Source organism: Pyricularia oryzae, chromosome 1, assembly GCF_000002495.2.
Source record: "Pyricularia oryzae 70-15 chromosome 1, whole genome shotgun sequence".
NCBI lineage: Eukaryota > Fungi > Ascomycota > Sordariomycetes > Magnaporthales > Pyriculariaceae > Pyricularia > Pyricularia oryzae.
In genome coordinates, this window is record NC_017844.1 from 2,401,016 (window position 1) to 2,416,280 (window position 15,265).

Consider the following 15,265-nt stretch of genomic DNA (forward strand, 5'->3'; position numbering starts at 1 on the left):
TCAAAAAAAAAAAAAAAAAGGCTCGGGATACCTTAGCTTAGGCAAGCTTCATAGGCATCCAGTGCCGGAAAGCATTTCAGATGTTATCTAGGAGATGCCGACCAGAATGAGCGCCAAAAGAAACCGAACAAAAGTATCAAAACCTGCCGCGTATTGGTTACTACCTCATGCAACGCCGTTCATCCGTGCGCATTCCCGCCCGTTGATTGAGCGTAAACGCGTATTGTGGAGATTCTAAACACATCTATCGTGTTTAAGGTGTCTCGGGCACACCCACCACCCGCATAAAGAAGCCCAGAGATTATTATTCCATGCAGGACCATGACGTTTGTACCCGACCATGATATTCCACAGTCTCTGAGTTCCTTCATCAAAAAGTCCCGATTGCGGATCGCTTTCATGTCAGCTTATGTATGTTAGCAACTGGTGGCGGAAGTTCCCGACCCCGTAGACCTCTCCGAGTGTATTATTTGACAGCTTCTCCGCAGAGTTGATGGGGCTTCAGCCATCAGCGCATCACGAGGGGGACCGTTCTTGCGACCAACCGCGGCAGAGGACTGGGTTTTCATTTAAACTTCCCTGCCTTCGACAAAGCGAACTTCTTTCCGACCCCACCGAGGTCTTGAAAACGCTCAGCCATTCACAGATCGCTGCCCAATCAACGACCCCCGCCACCCCGGTTTACAAAGTGGAGTTTGACTAGCCTTTTTCGCAACGCTGAAAATTCACCAGGCCGGCAAGGAGCACTGGCGTTAAAATTAGGGAGCCTCCCCCATCTGATTCCATCCCGACTGGCTGTCTGTGCTTTGGAGCATGTACCAACGAGGTGGGCTCCTCACAATCTGACCAAAGAAACCGACATTGCCACGACAACAACGTCTACACCACCATCACCCCATCTTCAACCTTTGAGCTTCGCACACCATTACGGTCACGAACGGAATACCATTCAGCCATCGGACGAAGATTTCAGATTAATTGAATTGATCCTATCTTTCTTTTTCTTTTGGACAATACACGAAGGTGGAGATTTAATTCGGACCAATTGTGCTTTGCATTCGACTGTGCAACGCCTTCCCAGCCACTTTGACGCGTCCGATTTCGAAATTTTTCGACCCGATCATTCAACCACTGCCGCCCTCTCTCGGCCGACGTACAATTGGGACCATCAGGCGTGCGACGGACCAGTGTGCTACGGGTACAACATACACTCGCGATAGAAACGAGGAGAATAGCTAGGGAGCGTCGGAGGATTTGGCATAGCTGCGCTCTGCGCGACAAAACCCCAAATGTCGGGATTCGGCAATTTCGGCGTGAGTTTGCTTGCACATTGGCCGTACCGGCATCCGAATGCTTTCTGCGCAATTCCTCGAGAGACGGGGTAAGCTGACAAGCTATGTTTCAAAACAGCCCTTTTGTGAGGGTTCAACCTTGCCTGTGTGCAATGTAAGTAGTCCTTTAGGATCTCTTCAATCACATCGCCTCGATGTGGAAATGCGTGAGCATGGCCTGACTTTATATCAACAGGTTCTAAACAAGGACAACACAGGCCAAAGGGGAGGATGGGGAGGGTGCAACCTGAAGGGCATACTACTCCCTAATAACCAATACCTCGGAAACTTGGGTGAGCTCATAATTCTTGTCCGAGCCCTTGTCAAGTTGATTACATGCTGACATACCGGGTTGCAGGTGTAATTATGGTCTGCGTTGTCGCTATCGTGGTGGCTTTATATTTACTGCTGCGGTCAGAACGCAAGAAGGCTGCGGTCGGACGAAGGTATGCCCTTGCAGCTGCCATATATGATATCTCTGGTTGGATTTGATGTGCTGACATGGTGTCTCTGCAGAGAGATGCAACTGTTTCTCCTGGGCTACATTGTGATCCAAATTTGCGAGATCTTCACTGTTGGCGAAATCTCACCCTTGTCCGAGACAGTTCGAGTGGTGAGTCTAGGGTTCACTTACATGAACATATTTGTCTTCAAACGATGCTGATCTGAAATTTACCCACAGGCATTTACTGGTATTCACCTCGGCTTTATCATTGCAACAACATGGGTTCTCATGCTCAACGCAGTCGTGGGCTACCAGATCATTGACGATGGCACGCCACTATCTCTTGGGCTACTGGTGCTTTCAGGCCTGGTTCTCTTGATCGGCACCGGCTACATCACTCTAGATACGGGTTTTGGATGGACTGGTTACTGGAACGAGAGCAAGGAGGATTACCATCACATCGCTCTCTACGTACTATACCAGCTGGCCCCCCTCATATTCATTGTTGCCTTCTTTGTCCTCGAGGCAATTCTGGTCTTGAGAGTACTCCAGGAGACGAAGCCTATGATTTATCTCGTAGGCGCCGGCCTCCTGTTTGCTCTGGGGCAAATCTTCAACTATGTTGTCAGCCGGTACATTTGCAACGGCACCAACGGCAACATTGACGGCTCACTTTTCCAGACCATCTTCACCCTGGCGTCAGTCGTTATGGTATGGATATTCTGGTCAAGCATCACCGAGGATGACTGGCCAATGCCCGTGGGTTCAACTTACCCATAGGATGGGACTACCTCGGATAACCTCGAGGGCAGTGGCGAGAAACCAGAATCATCCTGAAACAACAAAACAACTCATCAGCATATGAAAGAAAAACCACGCCATCAAAAAAGAAAAAAAAGGAATTTGAAGTGTCATTGCGGAGGCCTATTCCTCAGCAATTCTCATCACTTAAAAGCCGGTTAGGGATGAGGGCCCCTAAGAAGGTGTACATGCGAAGCCCTCATCTTTTTTCTATAACTATTAACGAAATAATCAATTCAATCTTCACGACAGCCTACCTTCTACATCTCTATCAATCGGCTATTTGCGATTGTACACTAGCAACATGCCAACGAACCGGTCTTGGCTCATGCTCCAGAGGAGTCTGGCGCCTTTGTCTATACGTCTGTTGTGATATTGGGAGGTGACTGTCGGGGAAGCACTGATTCTAATAACTTGTACGGCGTGTGTGACGTACGGAGACATTTTATAAACCTCCTTGACGATGACTTTTATAGCGGTTCTGTATAGCCGTATTTTGGTTTTCTGCTCTTTTCCGTCAGTCGATAGCGGAAGTATGTATACCCCTTGTTACTAGATAGTCTATTTCGCGATTATGAGCATCAGGGCAGGGCGATGTGCTTAGTACAGTGGAAATCTGATAGACAAGAGCATTGACCCTTTGCAACAGAGTCTGTCCAGTCGCTTGTCACCATTGATTGTCAACTCGAATGACTTATCAGCTCACACATTGCATTCGTTTACCGCTTGATAGAAAAAGTAAAAGAAAAGAAACTCTGTAAGCTTGGTAAGTCAATGACCTCACTGTGTGTTTACTTCCCATCCGAGCTAAGCAATCAACCAACTACCTAGGTGGTGGTACTTCGTACGTACCTTAGCAAGATACCCAGGTGGAAGCTGAAGCTAAGCTTATGTACATACACTATCCACCTACCTTACCTACCTTGCCTTAGTCTAAAGTGGCACCCGACTTTAGACTCTGCCGAGTAGTGGGGCAGGCTCTTTGCGGCGGCACGCTAACGCGGATTTGCTGGGTCGCGGTACGACGAATGAATTTACTGTGACCACCCAAGGTAACTGCTAGCTGCTTTCACATGCAAGCTCGAATAACCCAATTGATTATTAGCACAAGCAAGCTAAAACAGATTTCACGCGACACTGCATTCAAAGCGATTCTCCTTGCGACACGTCGGTTTTTAATTACCAGTTTGCGCTAACACCTCAGTCAAAGTACGGCGGAACTAGACTAGAAGCCTGTCAGATTAGGAATTGGACCCATCACTTGCTCTCACGCCTACCTGCTCAACATCCAACATCGCCAACTTGGCCTGCTTCCAAGTAGGTGATTTGGTAACCTACCATCAACTCCTCCTACAGGAACCAAGAAATTACTCGCCACTTTGTGACCCGATAATTGCCGCCCAGTCCCAGCCCCTCCGCTCGAAGGCGATCAAAGCGCTTTTACCACATCCGAACCCGGTTCTAATCCCCGGTGTGGGTTGGAATTACCCAGAGCTCCCCGACAACAGCATCCACGATGGCAGACTCGGATGGCGAGTTTGTTGTCGACGACGGCTCGGATGACGAGCTTGTAGCACAGTCTGGTGGCGCACGCGGTGCAGCCGGCGGGGGGCGGTCGGGCAAGGGCGGGGATGAAGGTGGCAAGCGCAGGAAGAAAGCCAGCAAGGCAGCATGGGAAGACCTGCAAAGATCATGGGATGTGGTCCACGAGCTGGACGACGGCAACCTCTCGCTCGAGGGCTTCCTGGAGGCCGAGAAGCGTCGGCGCGTGCTCCGTGACACGACGCCCATCCAGCGCGGAATTATACGGCACCTAGTCTTGGTCATCGACATGTCCTTCGCCATGGCGGAGAAGGACCTGATGCCGACGAGGCACCGCTTGACCATCTCGTACGCCATCGAGTTTGTGCGCGAGTACTTTGACCAAAACCCCATCAGTCAGCTGGCCATCGTGGGCATGCGCGACAGCATAGCCGTCCGGATCTCGGATTTAAGCGGGAATCCGGCGGAACACATTGAGAAGCTCAGGGCTTTGCCGGACCTAGACCCGTCTGGTAGCCCTAGTCTACAGAACGCTCTAGAGATGTGCCGAGGCGCATTGTTGTGAGTTTTGATCCCCATTTATGCATGTTGCCCCTGGGCAATTTATACTCCTCAAGGAGCATGATTTCTCACCGCCGCAAACCGCAGTAACACTCCCTCACATGGCACCCGTGAGGTAGTTATAATATTCGGCGCATTACTATCACTAGATCCCGGCGACATACATGAGACGATTGATGGGCTCATGCAGGATAGGATACGAGTGTCGGTGATTGGGCTGGCGGCCCAGGTCTATATCTGCGAGGAAATATGCCGACGAACAAACTCTGGCAAGGCAGCGGCAGATCTGGGAATTGTTACAGACACCGACGGATCAGCATACAACGTAGCCCTTCACGAGGTGCATTTTCGGGAGCTGCTGATGTCGGCTACGAGACCTCCTGTAACGCGACAAAGTCAACTTCAACAGGCAACGGGAGAGACCGCTTCCCTGCTGATGATGGGTTTTCCCTCGCGAAAGACGGACAAGGACCCGGCTCTGTGTTCATGTCACAACAGGCCTGTGCGGAACGGCTTCCTGTGCACACGATGCGGATCAAGAGTCTGCCGTCTGCCCTCCGAGTGCCCCGCGTGCGGCCTGACACTGATCTTGTCCACGCACCTGGCCCGATCATATCACCATCTGTTCCCGCTAAAGATATGGTCCGAAGTGCCATGGAATGACGCCGTTCGCAGCGTCTCCTGCTTTGCATGCCACGCACCGTTCCCCGATGCCAAGAACAAAGATGCGGACAAGGGCAAGGACGCCGAGAAGGATCCCGGTGACAAACACCTCAAGGTCCCTTCCAAAGATACAAACGGAAAAAAGAAGAAGCCCGCGGCACCTGTGCCCAAAGGCGTCAGTGAGAGTGGGAGATATATGTGCCAGGTGTGCAGGCATCACTTCTGTATCGATTGCGACGTCTTTTCGCACGAGGTGCTGCACAATTGCCCCGGATGCCAGAGCGATACTCGAGGCGATCTGGCTACGACAAACGGAAAAGGGGCCGCCAACGGATCCGTAAGCAATGGTGTTGCACATGATTCCAACGGGGCCATGGCGATTGACTAAATGTTCACGGCTACGGCCATTTTCAAGTTGCGCATGGCATGGGTGGACTATAGATCGATATGTTGCAATTAGAGGCAAAATTTATGGTCTTGTTGATGCCTTTCCAGTGAAGATATTAGGAGAGAAATCCGTGCATAACAAATATGGGATTATGTGCTCTGTTCTCTACTACTGATTATTCCATCTGGGTATTAAGCCGGTATAGAAAGTCAAGGTTTTGGCCGAAGCCCTTCGACCAGTCGCCACTGAGGTGAGCAAACAAGATCCAGTGTTACAGAAGGCATTTTGAAATGAGGCAAAAGATTTCAAACCCATTGGTGCAGCCTAACAGAAAATGGCACATATCGAGTTTGTCATAGAGATGAGATGATGGTAGATCTTGTATATATATGTAATTTATCGTGTGACGGACGAGGGAAAACAAAACTCACCCCTGAAAAACCATAAATATGATATTGATGCTTGCAACCATGATACCGTCCCGTTTACCCGTAACGCCATTTTGCCTCATGATCATTAATTGCAAATAATTGAACCAGACAAATCCACAAACAGTGTGTTTATACCTGATTACAAGTTTCCACGCTCAGCCTGCTCCCTCTCGATGGCCTCGAAGAGGCTCTTGAAGTTGCCGGCGCCAAAGCCGTCAAACTCGTTGCGCTGGATAATCTCGATAAAGACCGTGGGACGATCCATGAGCGGGCGCGTGAAGAGCTGGAGCAGGTAGCCACCCTCGTCGTAGTCGATGAGGATGTTATTGCGGACCAAACGGTCAAAGTCCTCTTGCAACTCCCAGTCGCGCTTCTCCGTCTTGAGGCGGCGGCGCATGGTGTCGTAGTAGGTGTGGGGCACCTCGATGAACTCGACGCCGCGGCTGCGCATGGCCTCGACGGTGGTGATGATGTCTGAGGTGAGCAGGGCGATGTGCTGGACGCCGGCGCCCGAGTTGAAGGTGACGTACTCCTCGATCTGCGAACGCTTCTTACCCTTGGCCGGCTCATTGATGGGCATCTTGACGACATTGTTGGGGCTGGCCATGACGATGCTGTTGAGGGCACTGAAGTCGGTCGAGATTTGGTTGTCATCGACGGACCAGAAGCGGTGGAACGACAGGCAGCGCTCGTAAAAGTCGCAAGCCGCCCTCATGTCGTCCCAGTCCTGGTTGCCGACGCAGTGGTCGATGCGCTGCAGGGGTACAGGCGCAAGGGCCGAGTAGGCAGCCGGCTGGCGGTTCACGTCGCGGAAGCCGGGCAGGAAGGTGCCGCGAAAGTTATCGCGGGAAAGTAGGGTGTGCGTGGTGTCACCATATGTCTGGATGACGGCCATGGTGACCGAGCCGTGCTCCTTGTCCGACAAGGTCTTGGGCGGCGCAATGGACACGGCACCCTGCTGCACGGCACGCTCGTACACACCTTGGACGTTGTCCACCTCGAAGCAGACGTCCTTCACGGCATCACCGTGCTTCTCGAGGTGGGCATGCATCTCCTTGAGGAGTGCCCGGTCCTCATCCGAGATAGGCTCATCCTCTGGGAGGTGGACATGTGACCTGATGGGCGACGTGAAGACGAAGCGGACGTCTTCCTTGCCCACCAGGTAAGAGGCGAAGTAACGGGAGCCTGTCTCAAGGCCCCGGTATGCGATAATCTTCATACCAAAGAGGGTGTTGTAATACGAAGCCGCCTGCTTCGCATTTCCCACCCACCAGGTTACATGGTCGTAGCCATGGAAGCTAGGAAACGGGCCCTGGACTGCGAGGCTGTCAACCTGCAGTCCGGACGTATGGTCTACGACCGAGTTTCTTGGAGATTCGGTGATGGCAGAGGGTGACATGGACACAAAATGGTTTCTGGAAAGCAAGCAGTCCTTGGGTTAACAAACAATTGCTAGCTTGCTTGCTCAATTGTCTCGAAGTGACGGTGACAGTGATAGCTTGGTTTGGGCGAGTAAGTAGTATGTGTGGAAGTGAAGAGAATATAGTGCTGGATTTCGTGTTATTTTGAATCAAATTTCCCAAGTTCCCATGGGAATGACCCCCTTCTTATTTAAAGGCTCGGTTTAATTCGAGTTATGACGCCCACCCAGCCTTCCGCTGTGTGCCAGCAGCAAGTCATCTGATTCCGTACTTGGCGGGCGAGTCGAAGTTGGCTTCATACCAGTAATGCCAGAGTTCCAGGCAAAACAATCCCCGTGGGTCTCTAGTACTTGAGCGTAAAGCCGCAGTCTCTGACCTTGTTTGTGCCACATGCAGACGATCCCAATGGGTTGCTTGTCAGGAACCCCGAAAAGAAAGGCTCTAAAAACAGGCGGAACTAAACCGTCGGAGCCTTGATACCTAAATTACCCGACCCTAGCCGAGAGTGGCCGCGTCGGTTTCTTGTGCCGCTGCCTTCCACCGTCAAATCCGCACAGGCTTTTGGACGATGCAAGAGGGGACCCACTTTCCCGTGACATGACTGACGAAAGTCGATTATGGGTAATGCCGAGCTGCATGGACCAGGATGTTGCTGACGCCACAGCACTCGTCGACTCTGTTCTTTGTTGGGTGCAAGTGTCCATGCAACTCGAAACCTTTTTGCTTAGATTGATCCGTTAATTCCACTGCATGGAATATTCCTTAGTACATGTGTGCTAACCCACGTTTCGCGGTGTTTTGATTGTTGAAGAGCATCGCCGACTGCACTGCTTGAGAACCGACGCGAGTGGGCTCACCGAGACAAAGAGTCCTAGGCTCGACATTTATTGCAGCAAGAATCCTAACCAAGTATCCCAATCCAATAATAATGGCTTCGGCGACCTTGAGCAGCCGGGACATGAATGTCCTCGAAAAGATAAAAGATCCCGAATTCGACCCCGCCGCGGTGGTCAGATTAGAAGCCTCACTGCCAGCAGACCCTCACATAAAAGATGCCGACGTATACAAGAAGGTGGTCGAGAGAGAACGAGGAATCGTCGCGCAGATGCAACAAGCAGAAGACCAGCTGGAAAAGGCGGATGCTCAAGATGCAGTCGAAGCGACATACAGAAAGGCCGTCCTCAGCTTTGACGAGCTTATCCAAGAGTATCCAGATTATGCAAGTGCCAGAAACAACAGGGCCCAGGCCCTGAGACGGCTGTACGGTGACACAATGATGTTGCCGCAAAAAGAGCCTTCACCCCAAGCCTTGGTGCCGAAGATTGACGACACTGAGGAGCATTCCCGTGTGGTGAACAAGACGCTTGCGGACCTTGACAGAGCAATCGAACTGCTCTCCCCGAGAACGCCCTGGCAGGCATTGTCACCCGCCGCCGCCAATACCCTCTCCCTTGCTCATACACAAAGGGCAGCTATATACCTGGCCGCATCCAAGCTTGTCGCCCAGGGCGTCCCGCAAATATCACACGGAAGAAAAGAAAGTAGCTGGAGGACGCTCGAGTTTGAGGCTGCTGCATCGAGGGACTTTGCCATCGGGGGCAGATATGGCAATGATATAGCAAAGGGCCTTGCTGTAAGCACCAATCCGACTGCTAAGCTCTGTGGACAAATGGTTCAGGAAATGATGAAGAAAGAGTATGGGGATGAGTTCACTCGGTGATATCGTGCGGTCTAGGGCCGAGAAAGGGTGGTTTCGAAGTAATGTCTAGGCAGTGGTAGCATTATATGAATACGATGCTCCAGTGATGTAGACTTCCGACACACGGCAGCCCGTTAAGCGCAGCAGTCTTAGAGAGGAGAGCTGGCTTAATTACTGCTCATGCCGACAGTATACCTGAGGCGTCTAGAAAATACAATAAAGATCAGTATACTGATACTACCACACTGCAATAAGGGTGTGCTCACCTCTTGAAAGCGTCCATAGTCTCAGCCGAGGTCCTTCCCTTTTCCTTCTCCTCACGCCTGACTCTGGTAACGGCGGCTGAGAGGCCGATAAACACAGCAAAGACGGGATCTGCCACCCTCGAAATTATATACGTAGGAGGAGGCATGGTTATTGTTTCATCGACGTTCGGAATGCGCGTAAGAGAGAAAAAGAATATCAGAGGCCCTGGCAGCGATTGCGTCGGTTTCGATCGCGTCAAAATCCCAGTGACAAACTCGAGGGTACTTCGTTGATCGACTTGCCCAACGACAGGACTCTTGAGGTGTGGGTCCAGGCGATTCCGTTTGAATGATATTACTGGCCAGTGACTAAAGCTTGGACCTCTTGCATTTTCTCCTGCGCCTTTCTCCATACTCTGACTTGGCTGGCTCCAAAAGTTCGCATCACGTGTAGCCAGCCCCGCTCCAAGCGCACAGCCGGTAGTTTGGAAACTCCAGTGAAATTTCGGGACGCCGACAACCCTCTTGTTTAATCCACCATATCACCACCCAACGTCACCCAAATCCGACAACCAGAAGAACCGCCAAAATGAAGTTCCTCAAGGTCGGCCGTGTTGCCATCATCACCCGCGGCAGGTTTGCCGGTAAGAAGGTAAGACGCGAAATCTTGCCTTGGTGACAGACGAAAAAAAAAAAGTTTGGAGGATGGCCGTGTCACAGGAGACAAGACAGATGCACCTATTCCCGCCACGAGCGATTGAGACAGCCTCACCGAACACCAAGTTTCCATGAATTCACCGACCACATCAACTCAGACGAACACACAATCAAAGATCGCTCGTGGCAGGGGGCAGGAAGGGAAGCATCTGAGGAAAAGGCCCATACAGGCTCGGGAGAAATGGTAATAGGATCAGGCGGCTGACATTGTGGCCTCGTCCCCTCCTCACCAGGTCGTCATCATCCAACCCGTCGACTCAGGCAACAAGCTGCACCCCTACGGCCACGCCATCGTTGCTGGTATCGAGCGCTACCCCCTCAAGATCACCAGGCGCATGTCCAAGACGCGCCAAGAGAAGCGCAACAAGATAAAGCCCTTCGTCAAGGTTGTCAACTACAACCACCTCATGCCCACCCGCTACACTCTCGAGCTCGAGGGCCTCAAGGGCTCCGTGACCAACGACACCTTCAAGGAGGTCAGCCAAAGGGAGGACGCTAAGAAGAACGTGAAGAAGGTGCTCGAGGAGCGCTACACGAGCGGAAAGAACCGGTGGTTCTTCACTCCTCTTAGTACGTCGCCCACCATTGGATCCCCCAGAAGAATCCCGAGTCTTGAAGCAACACTGTGGGGTTCCTTAGCACAGGAAGATTGGCTAACTGACCGTTTTTCTTCCAGAGTTCTAAATATTTTCTCTCTACACTTCGGCTTGGGCAGGGGCGAATGGGTTGGGCTGTACGCAGCATTCTCGGAATACAAAAATTTGAGGCTCATGAGCTAAATTCACCGCGGTTCTTTCTGGTCAATTTTTAGGCGTTTGATTGTTCCTCGGCCTTTTGTGGTGCATGCCGGTGATTGGGGTTCTGGCACCTAGACATGATGATGAGACCTTGTTTTATGGTGCCTGCGCATTTTCGATCGGATCTTCCGCTCGACTGTAGCAGCAGCAAGAGTCGCTTCCGGCTCATGCAACGGAAGTTTAGACAGCAAGAAATTCAGCATGACACTACATGGAGTCCCTATAGCGCAGTCTGGCAATGTGTAAGACTTTACATTGTGTAATTTCCTGCTCTATTTCTAGTATACATGTGTACACAGACTTTCCAGTCTTCATATTCAAAAAGGTGGGCAAAAAGGTGAGCAATCGGCCCAATCTATACTGGTGACAAGAGTGCAGGTTTTGCACACGGCAGGTAGTCAATGTCCCCAACTCCAATAGACGACGAACATGCAGGATCATCATCCATGAAAGCATACCATACTGGCTAATATCGTCTTCGACGGGCCCAGCGCTGAAGGCTCCCACACAGGTACGCATGCTAAAAGGGGAATATAAACAACAAAGGAAAACAAACCCGCACAGTAACCCTTTGTAACTGAATAGAGCCCCAGTTCAAGCGTCTATTGAGGCAAACCGACCTTATTGGCAGCCTTGCTCAGGACCTTGGTGGCGTCGTATTCTGTCGCGTAAGGCGCCAGGCCGCTGAGAACGAAGATGCCTAGCGTGAATACGGATCCAAGGATCAAGACACGGCGGAGGACAGGGCGGCGAACTCCAAATTCAGCCCACTGCCGGCCACCCTCAGCAGCATAACCCTTCAGAGCATCGTAGCCAAGCTTGTAGTGCACCATTCCAGCAAGAGCGATGCTGTAGCCAAAGAGCTGCAGGCCAGTGACAGGCTTGTCGGGCCAGATAATGACCGAAGCAGCGACAAGCAGCACGTCCTTGAGGACACCACAGATGGTGAGCACCAAGGAAGATGTTTTGCCAATCTGTTCACTGTATTAATACCGATGCACCAGGTCTAGGGATTCCGTGGAAAATTGGGGTGTTTGGAGTCTACTTACCAACAGAACAACCGAGACGTTCAGCATAAATGCGCACAATCCGTTCAGGAAGAAATTGAACAGTCCGACGTGGTAGACCTCAGCCAAGCTGACCTTGGGCATCTCCCAAAAGAGGGCAACTGTAGCGTTCATAGCAGCGCACACAGGGGCGAAGTAGTACAGAGACACCAGCGGGTCCATCTTGTACTCGGCAGAGCTAAGCAGGCGCTGGACCATGGTCAGGCGTAGGGCTTCGAAGATGACTCCGCCAATCTGGAACAGGAAACCGGCCAAGACAAACTTGATCTCGCCAAACGATGCGATGACCACACCGACGACGATGACCGAGACGTTGAGGAAGATACGTAGGTTGGGCTGTGCAACACCCAGCACCCAACTTGAGAGGAGGACAGCAACGGGGGTAGTAGCCTTGATCAGTGTTAGCAGATGAAGATTCTCAATTGGCCACAAGCCTGGATGGTTATGTGGTTGGTCAGAAACTTACCTTAAGCATCTGGATAAAGGCAACACTGAGATAGAGGTATGTCAAGTTGCCGCAGATAAGACTCAGACTGAACATGAATCCAATTGGCACGATGGCGCGCATGTAGACCTGCCCATTCATCTTGACAGTTTTACGGCCATCGAGAAGGGTGGTATAGCGCGCCAGCAGTTGCGTCGCAACCGTGGCGAAGGTCAGGTGGTACGTCGTCAACAGGACCGGGTAGTCTGCATATCGAGATGGTCAGTCAGAGATTGAGACTTTGAGCAAGACATCATTTCAGCGTTGGGTGAGATTTTGGCTTCATACGGAATTTCTTGGTGTCGAGGATCCATTTGTTGAACAAAATAACCGAAGAACTTATACTGATCCATGCACTGATCGAAAGAAACGTTTCCACCGCTCGTCAGTATCGACTATTGCGAGTTGTTCATCGGGCCGCCGTGTTGTCCCGTCTCGTTGGTTGCTCACATGACATATGCCGCCGCGGGCACGGATGCTTTAGGCGCTTGAGGTTGAAGCTTTTCGGCGTCTTGGTTGGCGACGGGCAAGACTGGTTCCCGCGGCGCCCCCTCCCCGGAGACACGCACTTTGTCTTCGGTGCTCATGGTAGCGCGGTGTGTGCGGTGCAGGCAAAGAGCGCACTGGAGCTAGCTATCCACGCAGCCCAAGCTTGGCGTGGTCCGGTTGTTGCACTACAAGCAACAATTTGGATAATGTAAAGCAACCAAGAAACAGAAAAGTCAAGCGAAAGGGGACTGCTCCCTGATGTTACCCAGATCTCAGGGTGAGTCGATTTGCGATGTAGGTCGACGTCTGAAGTCGAGAGGGGAAAGAAAAAAAAAAAAAAAAGAATGGACGTCGCCTTTTTTTCCAGGGATACACGCCTAAGCTTTGGCGGAAGGAAGCAACGACGCAACCGTTGTCGCGCGGGTTTGGGGTTTGACGGGTGGGCACAACTAGGACCCGAGCGTCAATCGACTTCTTTTAAAAAGGCACTCCTGCTTGGCGAGTCCTTACTGGCATCATAGCCTGGTCTCGAACTCTCTCTCCAAAGCCAGCTATCAACTGCCAGCGCCTTACGATTCAGTTTATCGGCCATTTTTACTGGCCCTTGATTTTGCACACTCAGGGGCTGATGTAGCGTTCGATGGATCCAGAAAGATTGATCAACAAGGAGCATCGATGGAAATAAACTGGAGGTGTGGGGCTCTGCACGAGGTTTGTGGCAAGGTTGAGTCTGTTCGTTGTTTGATACAAGCCCATCCAGGTACTGCAGGGGCAAATAGCGTGTCGGGGGACTACCGTACAGTACTACGGGGGAAGTAAGTACTCGGCTTGTACAGGAACCAGGGCAAGAGATTTCGACAGTGTGACCACAAGTGTTATCTGGTCGAAAATAGTCGTATAAGCACAAAGCAATTTCATATTAACCGGTTATCATCCGTTATGAGCACCACAACTACTCAGGTTGCAGGGACAGGGAAACAGGAAAATGAAGGCGGCATGTTTTGATAATCGACAAAACTAACTCCAGTTACTCTCGCTCTTACTCGTCCGTTGATCAACGCCACGCAAACAAACCCATGGAATGTGGGAGAAATGCGGCAGGAAGCCCTTGTATGCACTTGTCAGTTTCCAAATGTACAGTGCATGCATGTGCATCCGAAGCAGGAAAATTTCGGCTGGAGTGAGCATTTGAAGCGACCGAGGTATCGAATACGGTGTGCAACCGGCGAATGATGTGACCGGCATCGGCGTGCAGTTGTTGATCCATTCAAGGGTTTGTTGTTTCTTCTCTCCTTTCTTTGCTCTAATTTGACAGCACGGATTAATCCGTACGGAGGTCATGACAATCCTCCTGTACATCCCGTACAGCCCCGATTTCAAGCGAGTACAAGATAGTATTGTTAAGAAATTGAGATGAGCAGTGATAGCCACTTGACGGCCACACATCATGAGAGACACCAATTTCTCTATCCAAGGTTTTGAGTATCAGATTCATTAGAATGAGCCACATGCACTGCCTTTAATACCTATTTCAAGGATCAATAATCAACACCTCGTGGTCCAAATGCTCGAGTTCTCTGGCCAAGCCTGCCAGGTTGCTGGACAGAGAAGGCGGGGGCTCTAGGTTTTTTTCTAGCTGGGAACAAAATGCCGGCCTTGGCAGAGAACTACGTGGTAGACCCAGCAATTTTGACGATCGTTTCGACAGGGTGTGCCACCAAGCTTCAAATGTTCAAAGACCCAGTAACAAAACCTAGACTCCACCTCGCCTTGGAATTATTAACCGTGCATTAAACAAACGAGCTCCGCTTCAGTGCCACTTGTAACGCACAACTACCAAGCTACACACCAATTAATTACGTGACTGTTCCTACCAAGCTATGAGAACCAACTACCTACCTACTGTGCTTACTCGACAGGTCGCATAGTACTTTTCCCTACCCAAATCACTGTGTTCTCCATCAAGGCAAAACCCACGCCGGGTACACCATGACCTGGAGATATTCTCGGCCTATTTATGCAGGGGGAATGACCGGAACAAAGCTTTGCCAACCGGTAGGTCTGTACTGCAAATACGTCATAGCAGATGTGAGACCAGGAAATATCCAAATACTATGTATAGCTCTGGCGGCTTGTACAACTAACTCATGCCCTGCAACAAAGCTCGTCGACGCGACACAAGAT

The 15,265-nt window shown here is 51.1% G+C and overlaps 7 protein-coding genes across 7 annotated transcripts; 4 read left to right on the forward strand and 3 right to left on the reverse strand.

Moving 5' to 3' along the window:
* Positions 1 to 702: 702 nt before the first annotated feature.
* Positions 703 to 3,302, forward strand: MGG_06689 (uncharacterized protein). Its single transcript, XM_003709349.1, has 6 exons — positions 703 to 1,313; positions 1,411 to 1,446; positions 1,528 to 1,624; positions 1,690 to 1,777; positions 1,848 to 1,944; positions 2,014 to 3,302. The coding sequence occupies exons 1-6, from the start codon at positions 1,290 to 1,292 to the stop codon at positions 2,554 to 2,556; spliced, it is 885 nt and encodes a 294-aa protein (XP_003709397.1). The 5' UTR covers positions 703 to 1,289; the 3' UTR covers positions 2,557 to 3,302.
* Positions 3,303 to 3,635: 333 nt separating this feature from the next.
* MGG_06690 (RNA polymerase TFIIH complex subunit Ssl1) lies at positions 3,636 to 5,898 on the forward strand. Its single transcript, XM_003709350.1, has 2 exons — positions 3,636 to 4,680; positions 4,768 to 5,898. Exons 1-2 carry the CDS (start codon positions 4,094 to 4,096, stop codon positions 5,729 to 5,731), a joined length of 1,551 nt encoding a protein of 516 aa, XP_003709398.1. The 5' UTR covers positions 3,636 to 4,093; the 3' UTR covers positions 5,732 to 5,898.
* Positions 5,899 to 6,301: 403 nt separating this feature from the next.
* MGG_06691 (4-hydroxyphenylpyruvate dioxygenase) lies at positions 6,302 to 7,561 on the reverse strand (the record flags this gene model as incomplete). The annotated part of the gene is made up of 1 exon (XM_003709351.1): positions 6,302 to 7,561. The coding sequence occupies one exon, from the start codon at positions 7,559 to 7,561 to the stop codon at positions 6,302 to 6,304; it is 1,260 nt and encodes a 419-aa protein (XP_003709399.1).
* Positions 7,562 to 8,511: 950 nt separating this feature from the next.
* MGG_06692 (uncharacterized protein) lies at positions 8,512 to 9,303 on the forward strand (the record flags this gene model as incomplete). The annotated part of the gene is made up of 1 exon (XM_003709352.1): positions 8,512 to 9,303. The coding sequence occupies one exon, from the start codon at positions 8,512 to 8,514 to the stop codon at positions 9,301 to 9,303; it is 792 nt and encodes a 263-aa protein (XP_003709400.1).
* A 146-nt stretch (positions 9,304 to 9,449) lies between these two features.
* Positions 9,450 to 9,694, reverse strand: MGG_14582 (uncharacterized protein; the record flags this gene model as incomplete). Its single annotated transcript, XM_003709353.1, has 2 exons — positions 9,450 to 9,486; positions 9,549 to 9,694. 2 exons carry the CDS (start codon positions 9,692 to 9,694, stop codon positions 9,450 to 9,452), a joined length of 183 nt encoding a protein of 60 aa, XP_003709401.1.
* A 150-nt stretch (positions 9,695 to 9,844) lies between these two features.
* On the forward strand, positions 9,845 to 11,383 carry MGG_06693 (60S ribosomal protein L27-A). The gene is made up of 3 exons (XM_003709354.1): positions 9,845 to 10,179; positions 10,478 to 10,814; positions 10,921 to 11,383. Exons 1-3 carry the CDS (start codon positions 10,117 to 10,119, stop codon positions 10,926 to 10,928), a joined length of 408 nt encoding a protein of 135 aa, XP_003709402.1. The 5' UTR covers positions 9,845 to 10,116; the 3' UTR covers positions 10,929 to 11,383.
* MGG_06694 (uncharacterized protein) lies at positions 11,259 to 13,851 on the reverse strand. Its single transcript, XM_003709355.1, has 5 exons — positions 13,043 to 13,851; positions 12,881 to 12,948; positions 12,575 to 12,798; positions 12,091 to 12,498; positions 11,259 to 12,015 (listed from the first exon to the last, which is right to left on the reverse strand). The coding sequence occupies exons 1-5, from the start codon at positions 13,177 to 13,179 to the stop codon at positions 11,644 to 11,646; spliced, it is 1,209 nt and encodes a 402-aa protein (XP_003709403.1). The 5' UTR covers positions 13,180 to 13,851; the 3' UTR covers positions 11,259 to 11,643.
* Positions 13,852 to 15,265: the final 1,414 nt, after the last annotated feature.